This window comes from Oncorhynchus mykiss, chromosome 22 (genome assembly GCF_057628025.1).
Source record: "Oncorhynchus mykiss isolate SJ-2025 chromosome 22, ASM5762802v1, whole genome shotgun sequence".
NCBI classification, from domain to species: Eukaryota; Metazoa; Chordata; class Actinopteri; order Salmoniformes; family Salmonidae; genus Oncorhynchus; species Oncorhynchus mykiss.
The window spans coordinates 37,874,875-37,890,417 of record NC_143043.1 but is presented as its reverse complement, the minus strand read 5'-3'; the positions used below and the strand labels follow the sequence as shown (position 1 = coordinate 37,890,417).

General features: G+C 42.2%; 1 protein-coding gene across 45 annotated transcripts in view; it reads right to left on the bottom strand.

Annotated features, from left to right (window-relative positions):
• The window catches only part of LOC110501770 (titin), a 186,535-nt gene that overhangs the window by 168,651 nt on the left and 2,341 nt on the right, over positions 1–15,543 (bottom strand). For 41 of the 45 annotated variants that reach the window (XM_090215944.1, XM_090215945.1, XM_090215946.1 and 38 more), the window contains exons 2-18: positions 14,969–15,072; positions 14,516–14,719; positions 14,137–14,424; positions 13,731–13,828; positions 13,235–13,461; positions 12,706–12,988; positions 8,070–8,312; positions 7,848–7,952; positions 7,122–7,391; positions 6,738–6,803; positions 6,369–6,627; positions 6,206–6,275; positions 5,851–6,057; positions 5,621–5,763; positions 5,328–5,518; positions 410–637; positions 70–311 (exon numbers count right to left, since the gene is read on the bottom strand). In XM_090215944.1, the coding sequence (XP_090072070.1) occupies positions 70–311; positions 410–637; positions 5,328–5,518; positions 5,621–5,763; positions 5,851–6,057; positions 6,206–6,275; positions 6,369–6,627; positions 6,738–6,803; positions 7,122–7,391; positions 7,848–7,952; positions 8,070–8,312; positions 12,706–12,988; positions 13,235–13,461; positions 13,731–13,828; positions 14,137–14,424; positions 14,516–14,719; positions 14,969–15,059 (3,215 nt within the window). In that variant the 5' untranslated portion in view covers positions 15,060–15,072. The remainder of the gene's footprint in view (positions 1–69; positions 312–409; positions 638–5,327; positions 5,519–5,620; positions 5,764–5,850; positions 6,058–6,205; positions 6,276–6,368; positions 6,628–6,737; positions 6,804–7,121; positions 7,392–7,847; positions 7,953–8,069; positions 8,313–12,705; positions 12,989–13,234; positions 13,462–13,730; positions 13,829–14,136; positions 14,425–14,515; positions 14,720–14,968; positions 15,073–15,543) is intronic. The other 4 variants (XM_090215953.1, XM_090215960.1, XM_090215961.1 and 1 more) reach the window with 1 other exon arrangement.

The following is a 15,543-nucleotide window of genomic DNA, read 5'->3' as shown; positions in this document are numbered from 1 at the left end:
AAAAGTTCTTATGATGGCTTTATGATTAGGCTATTAAGCAGCTACATCACTCATAGCATAACCTCTCACCTCATTCTCTGCATTGCCGGTGACTCAGGCATCTGTGGAGCTTCTGCTCCTGCAGTGGGCACCACATACAGTTTCCCAGAGCTTACAGAGTTGCCCTTCATGTTGCTGGCTAATGCTGTGTAAACACCTTCATCCTCTGGCAGCACCACAGGAAGACGCAGGCTGGCTCTACCATCCTGAAGACTCTCCATCTGGTAACGGCCGCCATGATGGATACGCTTGCCATCTTTGTACCATACGATCTTTTGAGAGACAAGAAATTATGGATAAATGTTTCATCTCAACATTTATATGAAGTAGAATGGACACAAAATATAAAAATACATGGTTTCTTTACTACCTTGGGTAGTGGAGTTCCTGACATTTTGCAGTGGAAAGTGACCCCCATGCCTTCCATGATTCTGTAGTTTTTAACTGGAGTGGCAAAGGCTGACTGTACAGCCTCACGGTCTGCACAAGTCACCATCTCTTCCCGATCCTCAGTCACAATTTGTTGGTATGTAATCTGCATGATGCGGACCTCAATCTCATGGATAATCCTCTCCTCAACGACAGTAATCTTGAGTTCCTGTAAACAATTTTTTTTAAAGTAAAGCTATTGAGTGAATCATTGGATTTCCATTGTAGTGTAAAAAGACCACAAAAACAAAAATATGTCAAATAACATCTGATGTAGGGTTTAGTGTGAGGTTGATGTAGGGTTTAGTGTGAGGTTGATGTAGGGTTTAGTGTGAGGTTGATGTCGGGTTTAGTGTGAGGTTGATGTAGTGTTTAGTGTGAGGTTGATGTAGTGTTTAGTGTGAAGTTGATGTAGGGTTTAGTGTGAGGTTGATGTAGGGTTTAGTGTGAGGTTGATGTAGGGTTTAGTGTGAGGTTGATGTAGTGTTTAGTGTGAAGTTGATGTAGGGTTTAGTGTGAGGTTGATGTAGGGTTTAGTGTGAGGTTGATGTAGGGTTTAGTGTGAGGTTGATGTAGTGTTTAGTGTGAGGTTGATGTAGTGTTTAGTGTGAAGTTGATGTAGGGTTTAGTGTGAGGTTGATGTAGGGTTTAGTGTGAGGTTGATGTAGGGTTTAGTGTGAGGTTGATGTAGGGTTTAGTGTGAGGTTGATGTCGGGTTTAGTGTGAGGTTGATGTAGTGTTTAGTGTGAGGTTGATGTAGTGTTTAGTGTGAAGTTGATGTAGGGTTTAGTGTGTGGTTGATGTAGGGTTTAGTGTGAGGTTGATGTTGGGTTTAGTGTGAGGTTGATGTCGGGTTTAGTGTGAGGTTGATGTAGGGTTTAGTGTGAGGTTGATGTAGGGTTTAGTGTGAGGTTGATGTAGGGTTTAGTGTGAGGTTGTTGTAGGGTTTAGTGTGAGGTTGATGTAGGGTTTAGTGTGAGTTTGTTGTAGGGTTTAGTGTGAGGTTGTTGTAGGGTTTAGTGTGAGGTTGATGTAGTGTTTAGTGTGAGGTTGATGTAGGGTTTAGTGTGAGGTTGATGTAGGGTTTAGTGTGAGGTTGATGTAGGGTTTAGTGTGAGGTTGATGTAGTGTTTAGTGTGAAGTTGATGTAGTGTTTAGTGTGAGGTTGATGTAGTGTTTAGTGTGAGGTTGATGTAGTGTTTAGTGTGAGGTTGATGTAGTGTTTAGTGTGAAGTTGATGTAGTGTTTAGTGTGAGGTTGATGTAGGGTTTAGTGTGAGGTTGTTGTAGGGTTTAGTGTGAGGTTGTTGTAGGGTTTAGTGTGAGGTTGATGTAGGGTTTAGTGTGAGGTTAATGTAGGGTTTAGTGTGAGGTTGATGTAGGGTTTAGTGTGAGGTTGATGTAGGGTTTAGTGTGAGGTTGATGTAGTGTTTAGTGTGAGGTTGATGTAGGGTTTAGTGTGAAGTTGATGTAGGGTTTAGTGTGAGGTTGATGTAGGGTTTAGTGTGAGGTTGTTGTAGGGTTTAGTGTGAGGTTGTTGTAGGGTTTAGTGTGAGGTTGATGTAGGGTTTAGTGTGAAGTTGATGTAGGGTTTAGTGTGAGGTTGATGTAGGGTTTAGTGTGAGGTTGATGTAGGGTTTAGTGTGAGGTTGATGTAGGGTTTAGTGTGAGGTTGATGTAGGGTTTAGTGTGAGGTTGATGTAGGGTTTAGTGTGAGGTTGATGTAGGGTTTAGTGTGAGGTTGATGTAGGGTTTAGTGTGAGGTTGATGTAGGGTTTAGTGTGAGGTTAATGTAGGGTTTAGTGTGAGGGTGATGTAGGGTTTAGTGTGAGGTTGATGTCGGGTTTAGTGTGAGGTTGATGTCGGGTTTAGTGTGAGGTTGATGTAGGGTTTAGTGTGAGGTTGATGTAGTGTTTAGTGTGAAGTTGATGTAGTGTTTAGTGTGAGGTTGTTGTAGGGTTTAGTGTGAAGTTGATGTCGGGTTTAGTGTGAGGTTGATGTATGGTTTAGTGTGAGGTTGATGTAGGGTTTAGTGTGAGGTTGTTGTAGGGTTTAGTGTGAGGTTGATGTCGGGTTTAGTGTGAGGTTGATGTAGGGTTTAGTGTGAGGTTGATGTAGGGTTTAGTGTCAGGTTGATGTAGTGTTTAGTGTGAAGTTGATGTAGGGTTTAGTGTGAGGTTGTTGTAGGGTTTAGTGTGAGGTTGATGTAGTGTTTAGTGTGAAGTTGATGTCGGGTTTAGTGTGAGGCTGATGTAGGGTTTAGTGTGAGGTTGATGTAGTGTTTAGTGTGAAGTTGATGTAGTGTTTAGTGTGAGGTTGATGTAGTGTTTAGTGTGAGGTTGATGTAGTGTTTAGTGTGAGGTTGATGTAGGGTTTAGTGTGAGGTTGATGTAGGGTTTAGTGTGAGGTTGATGTAGGGTTTAGTGTGAGGTTGATGTAGGGTTTAGTGTGAGGTTGATGTAGTGTTTAGTGTGAAGTTGATGTAGTGTTTAGTGTGAGGTTGATGTAGTGTTTAGTGTGAGGTTGATGTAGTGTTTAGTGTGAAGTTGATGTAGGGTTTAGTGTGAGGTTGTTGTAGGGTTTAGTGTGAGGTTGATGTAGTGTTTAGTGTGAGGTTGATGTAGGGTTTAGTGTGAGGTTGTTGTAGGGTTTAGTGTGAGGTTGTTGTAGGGTTTAGTGTGAGGTTGATGTAGGGTTTAGTGTGAGGTTGATGTAGTGTTTAGTGTGAAGTTGATGTAGTGTTTAGTGTGAGGTTGATGTAGTGTTTAGTGTGAGGTTGATGTAGTGTTTAGTGTGAAGTTGATGTAGGGTTTAGTGTGAGGTTGTTGTAGGGTTTAGTGTGAGGTTGATTTAGTGTGAAGTTGATGTCGGGTTTAGTGTGAGGTTGATGTAGGGTTTAGTGTGAGGTTGATGTAGTGTTTAGTGTGAAGTTGATGTAGTGTTTAGTGTGAGGTTGATGTAGTGTTTAGTGTGAGGTTGATGTAGGGTTTAGTGTGAGGTTGATGTAGGGTTTAGTGTGAGGTTGATGTAGGGTTTAGTGTGAGGTTGATGTAGGGTTTAGTGTGAGGTTGATGTAGTGTTTAGTGTGAAGTTGATGTAGTGTTTAGTGTGAGGTTGATGTAGTGTTTAGTGTGAGGTTGATGTAGTGTTTAGTGTGAGGTTGATGTAGGGTTTAGTGTGAGGTTGATGTAGGGTTTAGTGTGAGGTTGATGTAGGGTTTAGTGTGAGGTTGATGTAGGGTTTAGTGTGAGGTTGATGTAGTGTTTAGTGTGAGGTTGATGTAGTGTTTAGTGTGAGGTTGATGTAGGTTTTAGTGTGAGGTTGATGTAGTGTTTAGTTTGAAGTTGATGTAGTGTTTAGTGTGAAGTTGATGTAGTGTTTAGTGTGAGGTTGATGTAGTGTTTAGTGTGAGGTTGATGTAGTGTTTAGTGTGAGGTTGATGTAGTGTTTAGTGTGAGGTTGATGTAGTGTTTAGTGTCAGGATGATGTAGTGTTTAGTGTGAAGTTGATGTAGTGTTTAGTGTGAGGTTGATGTAGTGTTTAGTGTGAGGTTGATGTAGTGTTTAGTGTGAGGTTGATGTAGTGTTTAGTGTGAGGTTGATGTAGTGTTTAGTGTGAGGTTGATGTAGGGTTTAGTGTGAGGTTGATGTCGGGTTTAGTGTGAGGTTGATGTCGGGTTTAGTGTGAGGTTGATGTAGGGTTTAGTGTGAGGTTGATGTAGGGTTTAGTGTGAGGTTGATGTAGTGTTTAGTGTGAAGTTGATGTAGGGTTTAGTGTGAGGTTGTTGTAGGGTTTAGTGTGAAGTTGATGTCGGGTTTAGTGTGAGGTTGATGTATGGTTTAGTGTGAGGTTGATGTAGGGTTTAGTGTGAGGTTGTTGTAGGGTTTAGTGTGAGGTTGATGTCGGGTTTAGTGTGAGGTTGATGTAGGGTTTAGTGTGAGGTTGATGTAGGGTTTAGTGTGAGGTTGATGTAGTGTTTAGTGTGAAGTTGATGTAGTGTTTAGTGTGAGGTTGATGTAGTGTTTAGTGTGAGGTTGATGTAGTGTTTAGTGTGAGGTTGATGTAGGGTTTAGTGTGAGGTTGATGTAGGGTTTAGTGTGAGGTTGATGTAGGGTTTAGTGTGAGGTTGATGTAGTGTTTAGTGTGAAGTTGATGTAGTGTTTAGTGTGAGGTTGATGTAGGGTTTAGTGTGAGGTTGATGTAGTGTTTAGTGTGAGGTTGATGTAGTGTTTAGTGTGAAGTTGATGTAGTGTTTAGTGTGAGGTTGATGTAGGGTTTAGTGTGAGGTTGATGTAGTGTTTAGTGTGAAGTTGATGTAGTGTTTAGTGTGAAGTTGATGTAGTGTTTAGTGTGAGGTTGATGTAGTGTTTAGTGTGAGGTTGATGTAGTGTTTAGTGTGAGGTTGATGTAGTGTTTAGTGTGAGGTTGATGTAGTGTTTAGTGTCAGGATGATGTAGTGTTTAGTGTGAAGTTGATGTAGTGTTTAGTGTGAGGTTGATGTAGTGTTTAGTGTGAGGTTGATGTAGTGTTTAGTGTGAGGTTGATGTAGTGTTTAGTGTGAAGTTGATGTAGTGTTTAGTGTGAGGTTGATGTAGGGTTTAGTGTGAAGTTGATGTAGTGTTTAGTGTGAAGTTGATGTAGTGTTTAGTGTGAAGTTGATGTAGTGTTTAGTGTGAGGTTGATGTAGTGTTTAGTGTGAGGTTGATGTAGTGTTTAGTGTGAGGTTGATGTAGTGTTTAGTGTGAGGTTGATGTAGTGTTTAGTGTGAGGTTGATGTAGTGTTTAGTGTGAGGTTGATGTAGTGTTTAGTGTGAAGTTGATGTAGTGTTTAGTGTGAGGTGCCTCAGCTGATCACTATACCTGCTCGGAGATGAAGGTGCGTGTCGCTTGGGCCTGCTGAGCCATTCTGTTTTGCATGTACATCCTCTGTTCTGTCTCATAGCCACTAACAGCAACAGTTGGTACTTCTGCCACTTTAGACTCCTGCACCATTGTAGTCACTTCAGTCTTATATGTCACTTCATGTTTCTTCATGTATTCTTCATATTCCTCTGTAATAAGGGATATACCAACTTTAATAGGAAATACCAATTTAGTGTAAGGCTATAACTCAACCCCGCAAACATTTTCTAATAACAATTCAACCGACTGACCTTCCTCAAGCAGACTGGCTGAGGCAGACTCTTCTCCAAGAGGGTTCTTGACAAAGATGGAGTACTCTCCAGCATCGTCAGCAAACGTCATGGAGATCTCCAATTTACACACTCCACTCTCCTTATTGTAGTGCACTTTATATCTAATGGATGGAAATATAATGTAATGTAGAAAGCACAATAAAAAAAAAATCAAAATTCAATATTGTGATTGACTAGGAATGTGTCACCTGTATCCTGTAGTAAGGGGCACTCCAGTCTTCTTCCAGATAATGTTGGGCTTGTGGCTGCCTCCGATCTGGCACTCAAAGACAACTCTTCCACCCTCCACCAACTTCTGCACAGTTGGCTTCTTGACAAAGAAGGGAGCTGCTTCCACAGTCTCTGCAACAGCGCTCACCTCCGACATTGTCTCCTCCTTGGCTCCAATGCTAATCCTAAAAGGAAGGTTTAATGATTTAACTATCTAATATCTTGAGCAAGAAATTGTCTACAGTCTTAAGCGAGAAACTATCAATTTGTATGCTTTCAATGCAAACTCGTAAATAACACATTTGTTAATAGTTCATGCTGTTTTCTACTCACTGATGCTCTGCAGAAGTTTCAACATATTCAGACACAGTAGTGTCCTCTCTGCTCTCAATCTCCTCTGACACTGCAATATAAAGTCAGGTTTAATCAAAGTCAGGTTTAATCATTCCAATAAGGTATAGGTAGACATACATAACATTGTCTTTATGCTCTTTACCTTTGACAAGCAGGTAGCAGGATGTACTGATGGTTCCAGCCTCGCTAGTAGCAGTGCAAGTGAAGCGACCGCTGTCTTCTGCGAAGGCCTCGCGGATGACCAGACGGGCACATTTACTCTCATAAGTGATCTGGAAGTCAATGGAGCTCTCAATTCTGTAGTCCTCTCTGAACCACATGATGCCAGGGGCAGGGTGACCAGTGATCTGACATTCCAGAGTCACAGATTCACCCTCAGTCACAGTCACGTTGTTCAAGCCCTGAAAACAACACACACATGATCAGTAAAATGCTAATCTATAGGTAAAAGTAATGAACATTTTTTTTTTTTTTTTTAAGAATGAAGAATGAAAAATATTAAAATACTTACAGCCACAAGAGTAGGTGGCACAGTTGGCTCCTCCATTGGTGATGGAACAACTGCTGTTTCAACAACCTAGGGAATAGACACATCTCTGTTAATGTCATACTATTTCTAGCACTGTGTGTGTGTGTGTGTGTGTGTGTGTGTGTGTGTGTGTGTGTGTGTGTGTGTGTGTGTGTGTGTGTGCGCGCATTTTTTTTGCAGTGGACAAAAATGTACTTGGACGACAAGAGACAAATGGACTGGTTTAGTTAGGGGGTGTCGTAGGAGGGGAGGTATACAAGGCTGATGTTAAGATTAGTAGCAACTAAGGAGAACTGTTAAGACACTGGAGAGGAGAGGTTCTAACACATGGGGACTAGTATCTGGAAAAACACCTGGGTTACAAACCTGTTGTTCCCAGTCCTCATAAATTTGCTCCATGCCCCCTGAAAACGAAGTGCCTATCTGTTTCTGCTGTGACTGAGTGTCGAAATGTGTCTGATATCTGTCTGCGATATCTTTAAACGGAGGCGGGGTCGGCTCTGGCGTCACTCTTGTCGCCACCACAACCTTATGAGATGGAGGCTTCACTGTCTTGATGATCTTTTGAGCAGCATGTGAAGAGGTAGAGGATAACTCTTTCTGCAGTGTGGCAATAGCAGAACCTGCTATCGAAACCTGATCAACCCAAGGAGAATACCATTATCATCACGAATCAGAACAAAGCATTATGAACGTCTTGGGTTTGTTTTGTTTAGCCACAAGATGGGGAATCTAAGTTAGTTTGATTAAAGCCTATATGAATGGAGGGTTTTAAATAAAGTCTAAACCACAGTATGTTAGAGGATTATTCAAATGAATATTACATTATTAGTATAATTATTGATTAATGGTAATAGGACGGGAGTGATTAAGACCAAAATCAAATATATCAAATCATTATTGTTTAGATTACATTTTGTATTAAGTTCTCATCTGAATGATTGCTACAAAGATAGAAAGTTGCATCTCAGGCAAGCAGGAACCACGTTTACATATGTATAAATATCTACCCCTATATAAGATAGACAATTATTGATTTATTTTCTTGTTTCTGTTATGTTGCACTGCTTGCCTGATTTGACCTATGCTTACCTCATAGCTATGGTCAGGTTTAGGAACCATAACTTTTGAAACTGTGAAATGTGGAATTGGGGATGGTGCAAGGCCAGTATCCACTTGAGTGGTAGTTCTTTGCATCTAAAATAACCAATGGAGTTGAGATTGAGTGATTACAACCCCAAAAATATAACAAATGACTCATTTTTAAATGTTTTTCTTTCTTCTTCTATTGTCTACTTAAAAGTCACATCTAACCTGGGAGACATGAATACTCTGTTCAGGAGCAAGTGTTTGAATTGTTGTTTGCATTTGCCCAGCCTCAGTCCTCGTTGAGAATTGTTGCTCAGTAGTAGACAGCATCGACTGCTGTTTTATATCAGAATCTATGGTTTCCTCTTCAGCATGACCCCTCTCTCCATGCACTGGCTTCCGAACACGTGCTAGGTCAACAGCAGCAACAACTGTAGCCTTTGCCTCCGCTTTTTTCCCACCCTCAACCTTTGAGACAACAAGCAGTGCATGTAACACATACAGCACATAGATCATACACATCATCCATGGCAGTAGTAACAACAAAAGGTTGACATAACATAACAAAACATAACATACAAATGAATGTAACAAAACATCTACAAAGAACATTTTGTGTAATTGAACATATCATTGCATCATACCGTGCATTCACAGCAATATTATGAAGTGGGTTAGTCACATAATGATGAGGACTATAAAGAGAAAGGGATGTGACAAAAGAAATGGGGAAAGTGAGAGAGTAAAATGGAAGAAATATTGATGTTAATTATATATATATATATATATATATATATATATAGTATGTATTTAGTATTTTCTTGTTTATACCTGTGTTTTGTTTTGTTAGACATGTTTGATGTAGAGATGTAAGTTGTTGATAATTTTGTGTAATGAATAAAAACAAAGGCGGAAATGGGGAGTGATCACTGGTGTGTCATCATCACACCTCAGCTACCTGCTCCTCAGTAGTCATCATCACGCCTCAGCTACCTGCTCCTCAGTAGTCATCATCACGCCTCAGCTACCTGCTCCTCAGTAGTCACCATCACACCTCAGCTACCTGCTCCTCAGTAGTCACCATCACACCTCAGCTACCTGCTCCTCAGTAGTCACCATCACACCTCAGCTACCTGCTCCTCAGTAGTCACCATCACACCTCAGCTACCTGCTCCTCAGTAGTCACCATCACACCTCAGCTACCTGCTCCTCAGTAGTCACCATCACACCTCAGCTACCTGCTCCTCAGTAGTCATCATCACACCTCAGCTACCTGCTCCTCAGTAGTCATCATCACACCTCAGCTACCTGCTCCTCAGTAGTCACCATCACACCTCAGCTACCTGCTCCTCAGTAGTCACCATCACACCTCAGCTACCTGCTCCTCAGTAGTCATCATCACACCTCAGCTACCTGCTCCTCAGTAGTCATCATCACACCTCAGCTACCTGCTCCTCAGTAGTCATCATCACACCTCAGCTACCTGCTCCTCAGTAGTCACAATCACACCTCAGCTACCTGCTCCTCAGTAGTCATCATCACACCTCAGCTACCTGCTCCTCAGTAGTCACCATCACACCTCAGCTACCTGCTCCTCAGTAGTCACCATCACACCTCAGCTACCTGCTCCTCAGTAGTCATCATCACACCTCAGCTACCTGCTCCTCAGTAGTCACGATCACACCTCAGCTACCTGCTCCTCAGTAGTCATCATCACACCTCAGCTACCTGCTCCTCAGTAGTCACCATCACACCTCAGCTACCTGCTCCTCAGTAGTCATCATCACACCTCAGCTACCTGCTCCTCAGTAGTCATCATCACACCTCAGCTACCTGCTCCTCAGTAGTCATCATCACACCTCAGCTACCTGCTCCTCAGTAGTCACCATCACACCTCAGCTACCTGCTCCTCAGTAGTCATCATCACACCTCAGCTACCTGCTCCTCAGTAGTCACCATCACACCTCAGCTACCTGCTCCTCAGTAGTCATCATCACACCTCAGCTACCTGCTCCTCAGTAGTCACCATCACACCTCAGCTACCTGCTCCTCAGTAGTCACCATCACACTTGAAGCAGTGAAGCTTCCCATATTATCTCCATGTTGGATCTCAGTGCCGACAGTTTCTCCCTCTGCTTCACTAGCCATTTTGACAACTGCTGCCACCACTATTGCCTTGGTTGCTGTTGTTATTTTCACGATGTCTGGTGTAAGCTAAATGTTGCCAAACAGCAATGAAAGGTTGAAACGGTTTGTTTCCTCGTCAGCATTCATATTACGTGGGGGAAATGTGCATATCTGGGATGGATATGGACAAGGAGTTGTGCAAGGACAGAAGGTAGAAAATTGCAAAGAGTTGCAATTTTTTTTATGCAGCATGAGATTGATGGGGAAAGTCAGTAGGGACACTCAAAATATGAAGGGGAAACTTTGACTAGGTGGATATCAGAGGAGGCTGGAGCTTTAGGAGGACAGGCTTATTGTAATGGCTGGAATGGAATGGATGGAAAGGTATCAAACACATTAATCTTATGGAAACCACATGATTGACTGTTCCACTCCAGCATTACAACGAGTCTGTACTGCTGTAGCTCCTTCCACCAGCCTCCTGGTGGATATGGAGGGGAGAGGGTTTTATTTCTAAACTACCTGCTCCTGTATTGGTGCTATAAACACAGCAGCAGAGCTTGTCTGTGTGCAGGATCCGTCTACAGACTGGGAGTTGCAGCTACGTGCCTGGTCCACCGCTGCTACCACGGTAACTACAGCAATCACTTTATCATCCGTATCATGATGCTGGCGCTTCCATTAGTGTGATTAGGAAGCAATCCAATGCATGAACATCATATAAGAACATTGAACAAGGAAAACGTATCACATGTACAGTGCCTTGCGAAAGTATTCGGCCCCCTTGAACTTTGCGACCTTTTGCCACATTTCAGGCTTCAAACATAAAGATATAAAACTGTATTTTTTTGTGAAGAATCAGCAACAAGTGGGACACAATCATGAAGTGGAACGACATTTATTGGATATTTCAAACTTTTTTAACAAATTCAAAAACTGAAAAATTGGGCGTGCAAAATTATTCAGCCCCTTTACTTTCAGTGCAGCAAACTCTCTCCAGAAGTTCAGTGAGGATCTCTGAATGATCCAATGTTGACCTAAATGACTAATGATGATAAATACAATCCACCTGTGTGTAATCAAGTCTCCGTATAAATGCACCTGCACTGTGATCCGTGGTCCGTTAAAAGCGCAGAGAGCATCATGAAGAACAAGGAACACACCAGGCAGGTCCGAGATACTGTTGTGAAGAAGTTTAAAGCCGGATTTGGATACAAAAATATTTCCCAAGCTTTAAACATCCCAAGGAGCACTGTGCAAGCGATAATATTGAAATGGAAGGAGTATCAGACCACTGCAAATCTACCAAGACCTGGCCGTCCCTCTAAACTTTCAGCTCATACAAGGAGAAGACTGATCAGAGATGCAGCCAAGAGGCCCATGATCACTCTGGATGAACTGCAGAGATCTACAGCTGAGGTGGGAGACTCTGTCCATAGGACAACAATCAGTCGTATATTGCACAAATCTGGCCTTTATGGAAGAGTGGCAAGAAGAAAGCCATATCTTAAAGATATCCATAAAAAGTGTTGTTTAAAGTTTGCCACAAGCCACCTGGGAGACACACCAAACATGTGGAAGAAGGTGCTCTGGTCAGATGAAACCAAAATTGAACTTTTTGGCAACAATGCAAAACGTTATGTTTGGCGTAAAAGCAACACAGCTGAACACACCATCCCCACTGTCAAACATGGTGGTGGCAGCATCATGGTTTGGGCCTGCTTTTCTTCAGCAGGGACAGGGAAGATGGTTAAAATTGATGGGAAGATGGATGGAGCCAAATACAGGACCAATCTGGAAGAAAACCTGATGGAGTCTGCAAAAGACCTGAGACTGGGACGGAGATTTGTCTTCCAACAAGACAATGATCCAAAACATAAAGCAAAATCTACAATGGAATGGTTCAAAAATAAACATATCCAGGTGTTAGAATGGCCAAGTCAAAGTCCAGACCTGAATCCAATCGAGAATCTGTGGAAAGAACTGAAAACTGCTGTTCACAAATGCTCTCCATCCAACCTCACTGAGCTTGAGCTGTTTTGCAAGGAGGAATGGGAAAAAATTTCAGTCTCTCGATGAAAAACTGATAGAGACATACCCCAAGCGACTTACAGCTGTAATCGCAGCAAAAGGTGGCGCTACAAAGTATTTAACTTAAGGGGGCTGAATAATTTTGCACGCCCAATTTTTCAGTTTTTGATTTGTTAAAAAAGTTTGAAATATCCAATAAATGTCGTTCCACTTCATGATTGTGTCCCACTTGTTGTTGATTCTTCACAAAAAAATACAGTTTTATATCTTTATGTTTGAAGCCTGAAATGTGGCAAAAGGTCGCAAAGTTCAAGGGGGCCGAATACTTTCGCAAGGCACTGTATGACTATCAGTAATATCTGTGTAGTAAAACCTCCTGTTATGGATCACGGTAATAACATTGAACAAGGAAAACATCACACTGATGACAAAAAGTCTACATATCCGTGTAGTTATTTGCTCATTGAAACATTCTGTTGTGTGTAACCATTCAACTTGCCATATTCACATCTATTGAGGCTCTTTTCTCCCCCCGTGCACATTTAGTTTCTTGCCCTAGCCCTAGCACTACACAAATCATTTGATTCAATTAATCAACTAATCATCAAGCTGGAGGGGCAGAGGGAGTTTGGAAACCCTGCAGTAGACCACTAGATGGATCCACTCCCACAGAGTTGAGCAGCCCAGATGGTGATCTCCTTACCTCTCTCACAGCGACACCAGATACAGCGGCACCAGTCGTTTTCAATCCATAAGAGCCCTCCCAGTGCTGCTCCATGTGAGCATGGGTGGCAGAAGACTGGACATGACTGGCACTAGAGGCAGTGGTCATGCTGTAGCTGGACTCCGCCACAAATCCCTCTCCCTGCTTCCATGGTGGAGGCACATCTGGACTATGGGATACTTGTTTGCGTGTGGTCAGTGGGGATTTGACTGGTCTGATTGGTGACACAGACAGTCTTGAGGCAGAAGTGGGAGAGGCAGACCTGAAAATGTAAAACAGGCACACAGAAGTTACTTCAGAATAGACACAAATGTAAGAGTTTGAAGTCTACTACAATAGCAATGTGAGTCGGTTTCCCAGACCTAGACTAAGCCTAGTCCAGGACTACAACGATCTTTGAACGGAGAATCCCCATTGAGCATGCTTTTTGTAGATCAGTAGTAGACTTAATCTGAGTCCAGGAAACCAGCCCTGTGTTTTCCAATAGGATGAAGATCAAATGTCTTACCTGACAGGGGCCGGAGTGGGCGCCTTGACATGTCTCACAGGTGATGGTGACTGATGACGTCCGCCTGCAACCCTGGCTGCAAGAGATGGTGGTGTTGGGGACTTGGAGGTTGAGGTTGGCTTTGGAGGCACACGTGGCGGGGTCTTGTGTGCCAATGTCTGTGTCACTACACCACCTTCAACGCGCATTTCCATCATAGAGCTGGACTGGAAATGTGACTCCACTCTCTGAAATGAAACAGAAGAACATTAGTTGGAGTAAGCAAGGTTTCATATATTTTATAGCATTTTCTATTGTTAAAGGTATACTTCCCAGTGAGCAACACTGGTTGAAAAGATGTCATTTCAATGGCAAAACTGATTGAAATTATGTCTTTTCAATGGCGAAACTGATTGAAATTATGTCTTTTCAATGGAGAATGTAGTTTTTCTCACTGGGTTGAATTTTTATTTAAGCTTATATATGACTTTGGACTAAGACTACAGTAGAATCTTACTCTGGTCTCTCTGGTCTGGCGCGTCTGAGAAGACGTCATCTGAGAAGATGTTGACATAATAGTCTTTGTCTTCTTAGCAGGGACTGCTACCTCTTCACCTGGACATTGGAAAATAATTATATCTAGAATTAACATAAATACTTGACATCTATATATATATATATATAACTCTATATATATATATATATATGAGCATTTAATCTATTGATACAGCATGAATTCAAAATACAGAAATACTAAATTACATTAGTTTACATGTTTTCTTAAATGTTTTTTACTGATGTAATTTAGTTCCAACCATAAATACCAATATGAGTAAGCTTTGGCTCATTCTCTGCTCATCTACCCACATGATTCCTGTTTCCCATCATTAATGATTAAAGGAAAAGGAGTAATGTAGTCTCACCTTGAACCAGTAGTTCAGCAGTGGAGGTAGCCCGTCCACTGCTGTTTGAAGCATTTACAGAGTAAGTTCCAGAATCCTCTGGGAAGGCTTCGGCAATCAACAAACTGTAAAGGTCTCCTTCTTGAACAATCTGAAAGTCAGCAGAGCTCTGTATCTCAGCTCCCTCTCTGTAGAACTTTACCACAGGTGTAGGGATTCCTGCAACACGAACATCCAGTCTCACTTGGCTTCCTTGTCTCACGGTCATACTCTGAAGTCTCTGAATAAAGTTGGGTGGTGCGGTCTCCACTGTAAGAGAACGTTTGTGTTAGTTAGAGTCACACAATAACTGAACCACCAATTAAAACAGGTCTCAGGTCAAATAAATACAAGGTGTCACCTGTAACAAGAAGTTCAGCGGTGCTAGTGGCTTGTCCAGCACCATTGGTGGCTCTCACAGAAAATCTTCCACTGTGTGCGGCTGTCACAGCAGGGATCATCAGAACAGCGCGGCCATCGCTGAACGAGATCTGTGCGCCGGGCAGAGCGGCAGCGGAAAGAACCTGGCCATCACGGAACCAGCTCACCTCAGGAACTGGATTACCTGGAGGTAAAGTTTGTCATTTGTTTTATTAATGATACTGTTGACAAATGTTAATATGTATTAATCTAGAATATCTGACGTGTGTTAAGATTCATGTTGCTTGCTTGAATCAATTAACAATTGACTCAGATTATCAATTGGTAGCTAAAATTCTAGAAACAAGGTCGGTGGATAGGTCAACATGTGTGATGTGAATAGAATTGCAGACAACTGGAACTTCGTGATAAGAACAAAAAAAAGATGTCTTACCACTAACTTGCGCCTCGAACGTTGCGGCACTACCCTCTAGTGCCACAACGCTCTGCAGCGGCTGTGTAAATGTTGGCGCCTGTGTTGACATTGTGGACGGCACCCTGGAAGAAAGACACAACATGAAATCACAGAGTTAAACTACTAATTCAAAATAGCCTACATCCAATAGGACTACATGTTTATTTATATCATTTAGGCTATTTAACAGGGACATATTATATATTTATATTATTAGGCCGACACAATAATCAACAATTTAGACAATACTGAGGTGTATTAGTGCCCGATTTAGCTAAACAGCACATTTTCATCTGCAGTCTATACTTTGGCCTCACAACAATACCCATTTGATATCTAGCTGAGTGATATGGTTTTACTTAATACAGTATATGAAGGGTCCGAAACAATCTGAGAGCAGCGCAACAGGATATTTTTAGCAGCAGAGAAATGAGGCTGAGGGACTCGTCAGAAATGCTCCCTCCACCTGGCCCAAAGCAGCTTGTCTGCCTGTCAGTTCCGGAAATCAGAGGCTCCATGGGGTCTGCATGTTAGGGCCAAACCCTGGCCAAACC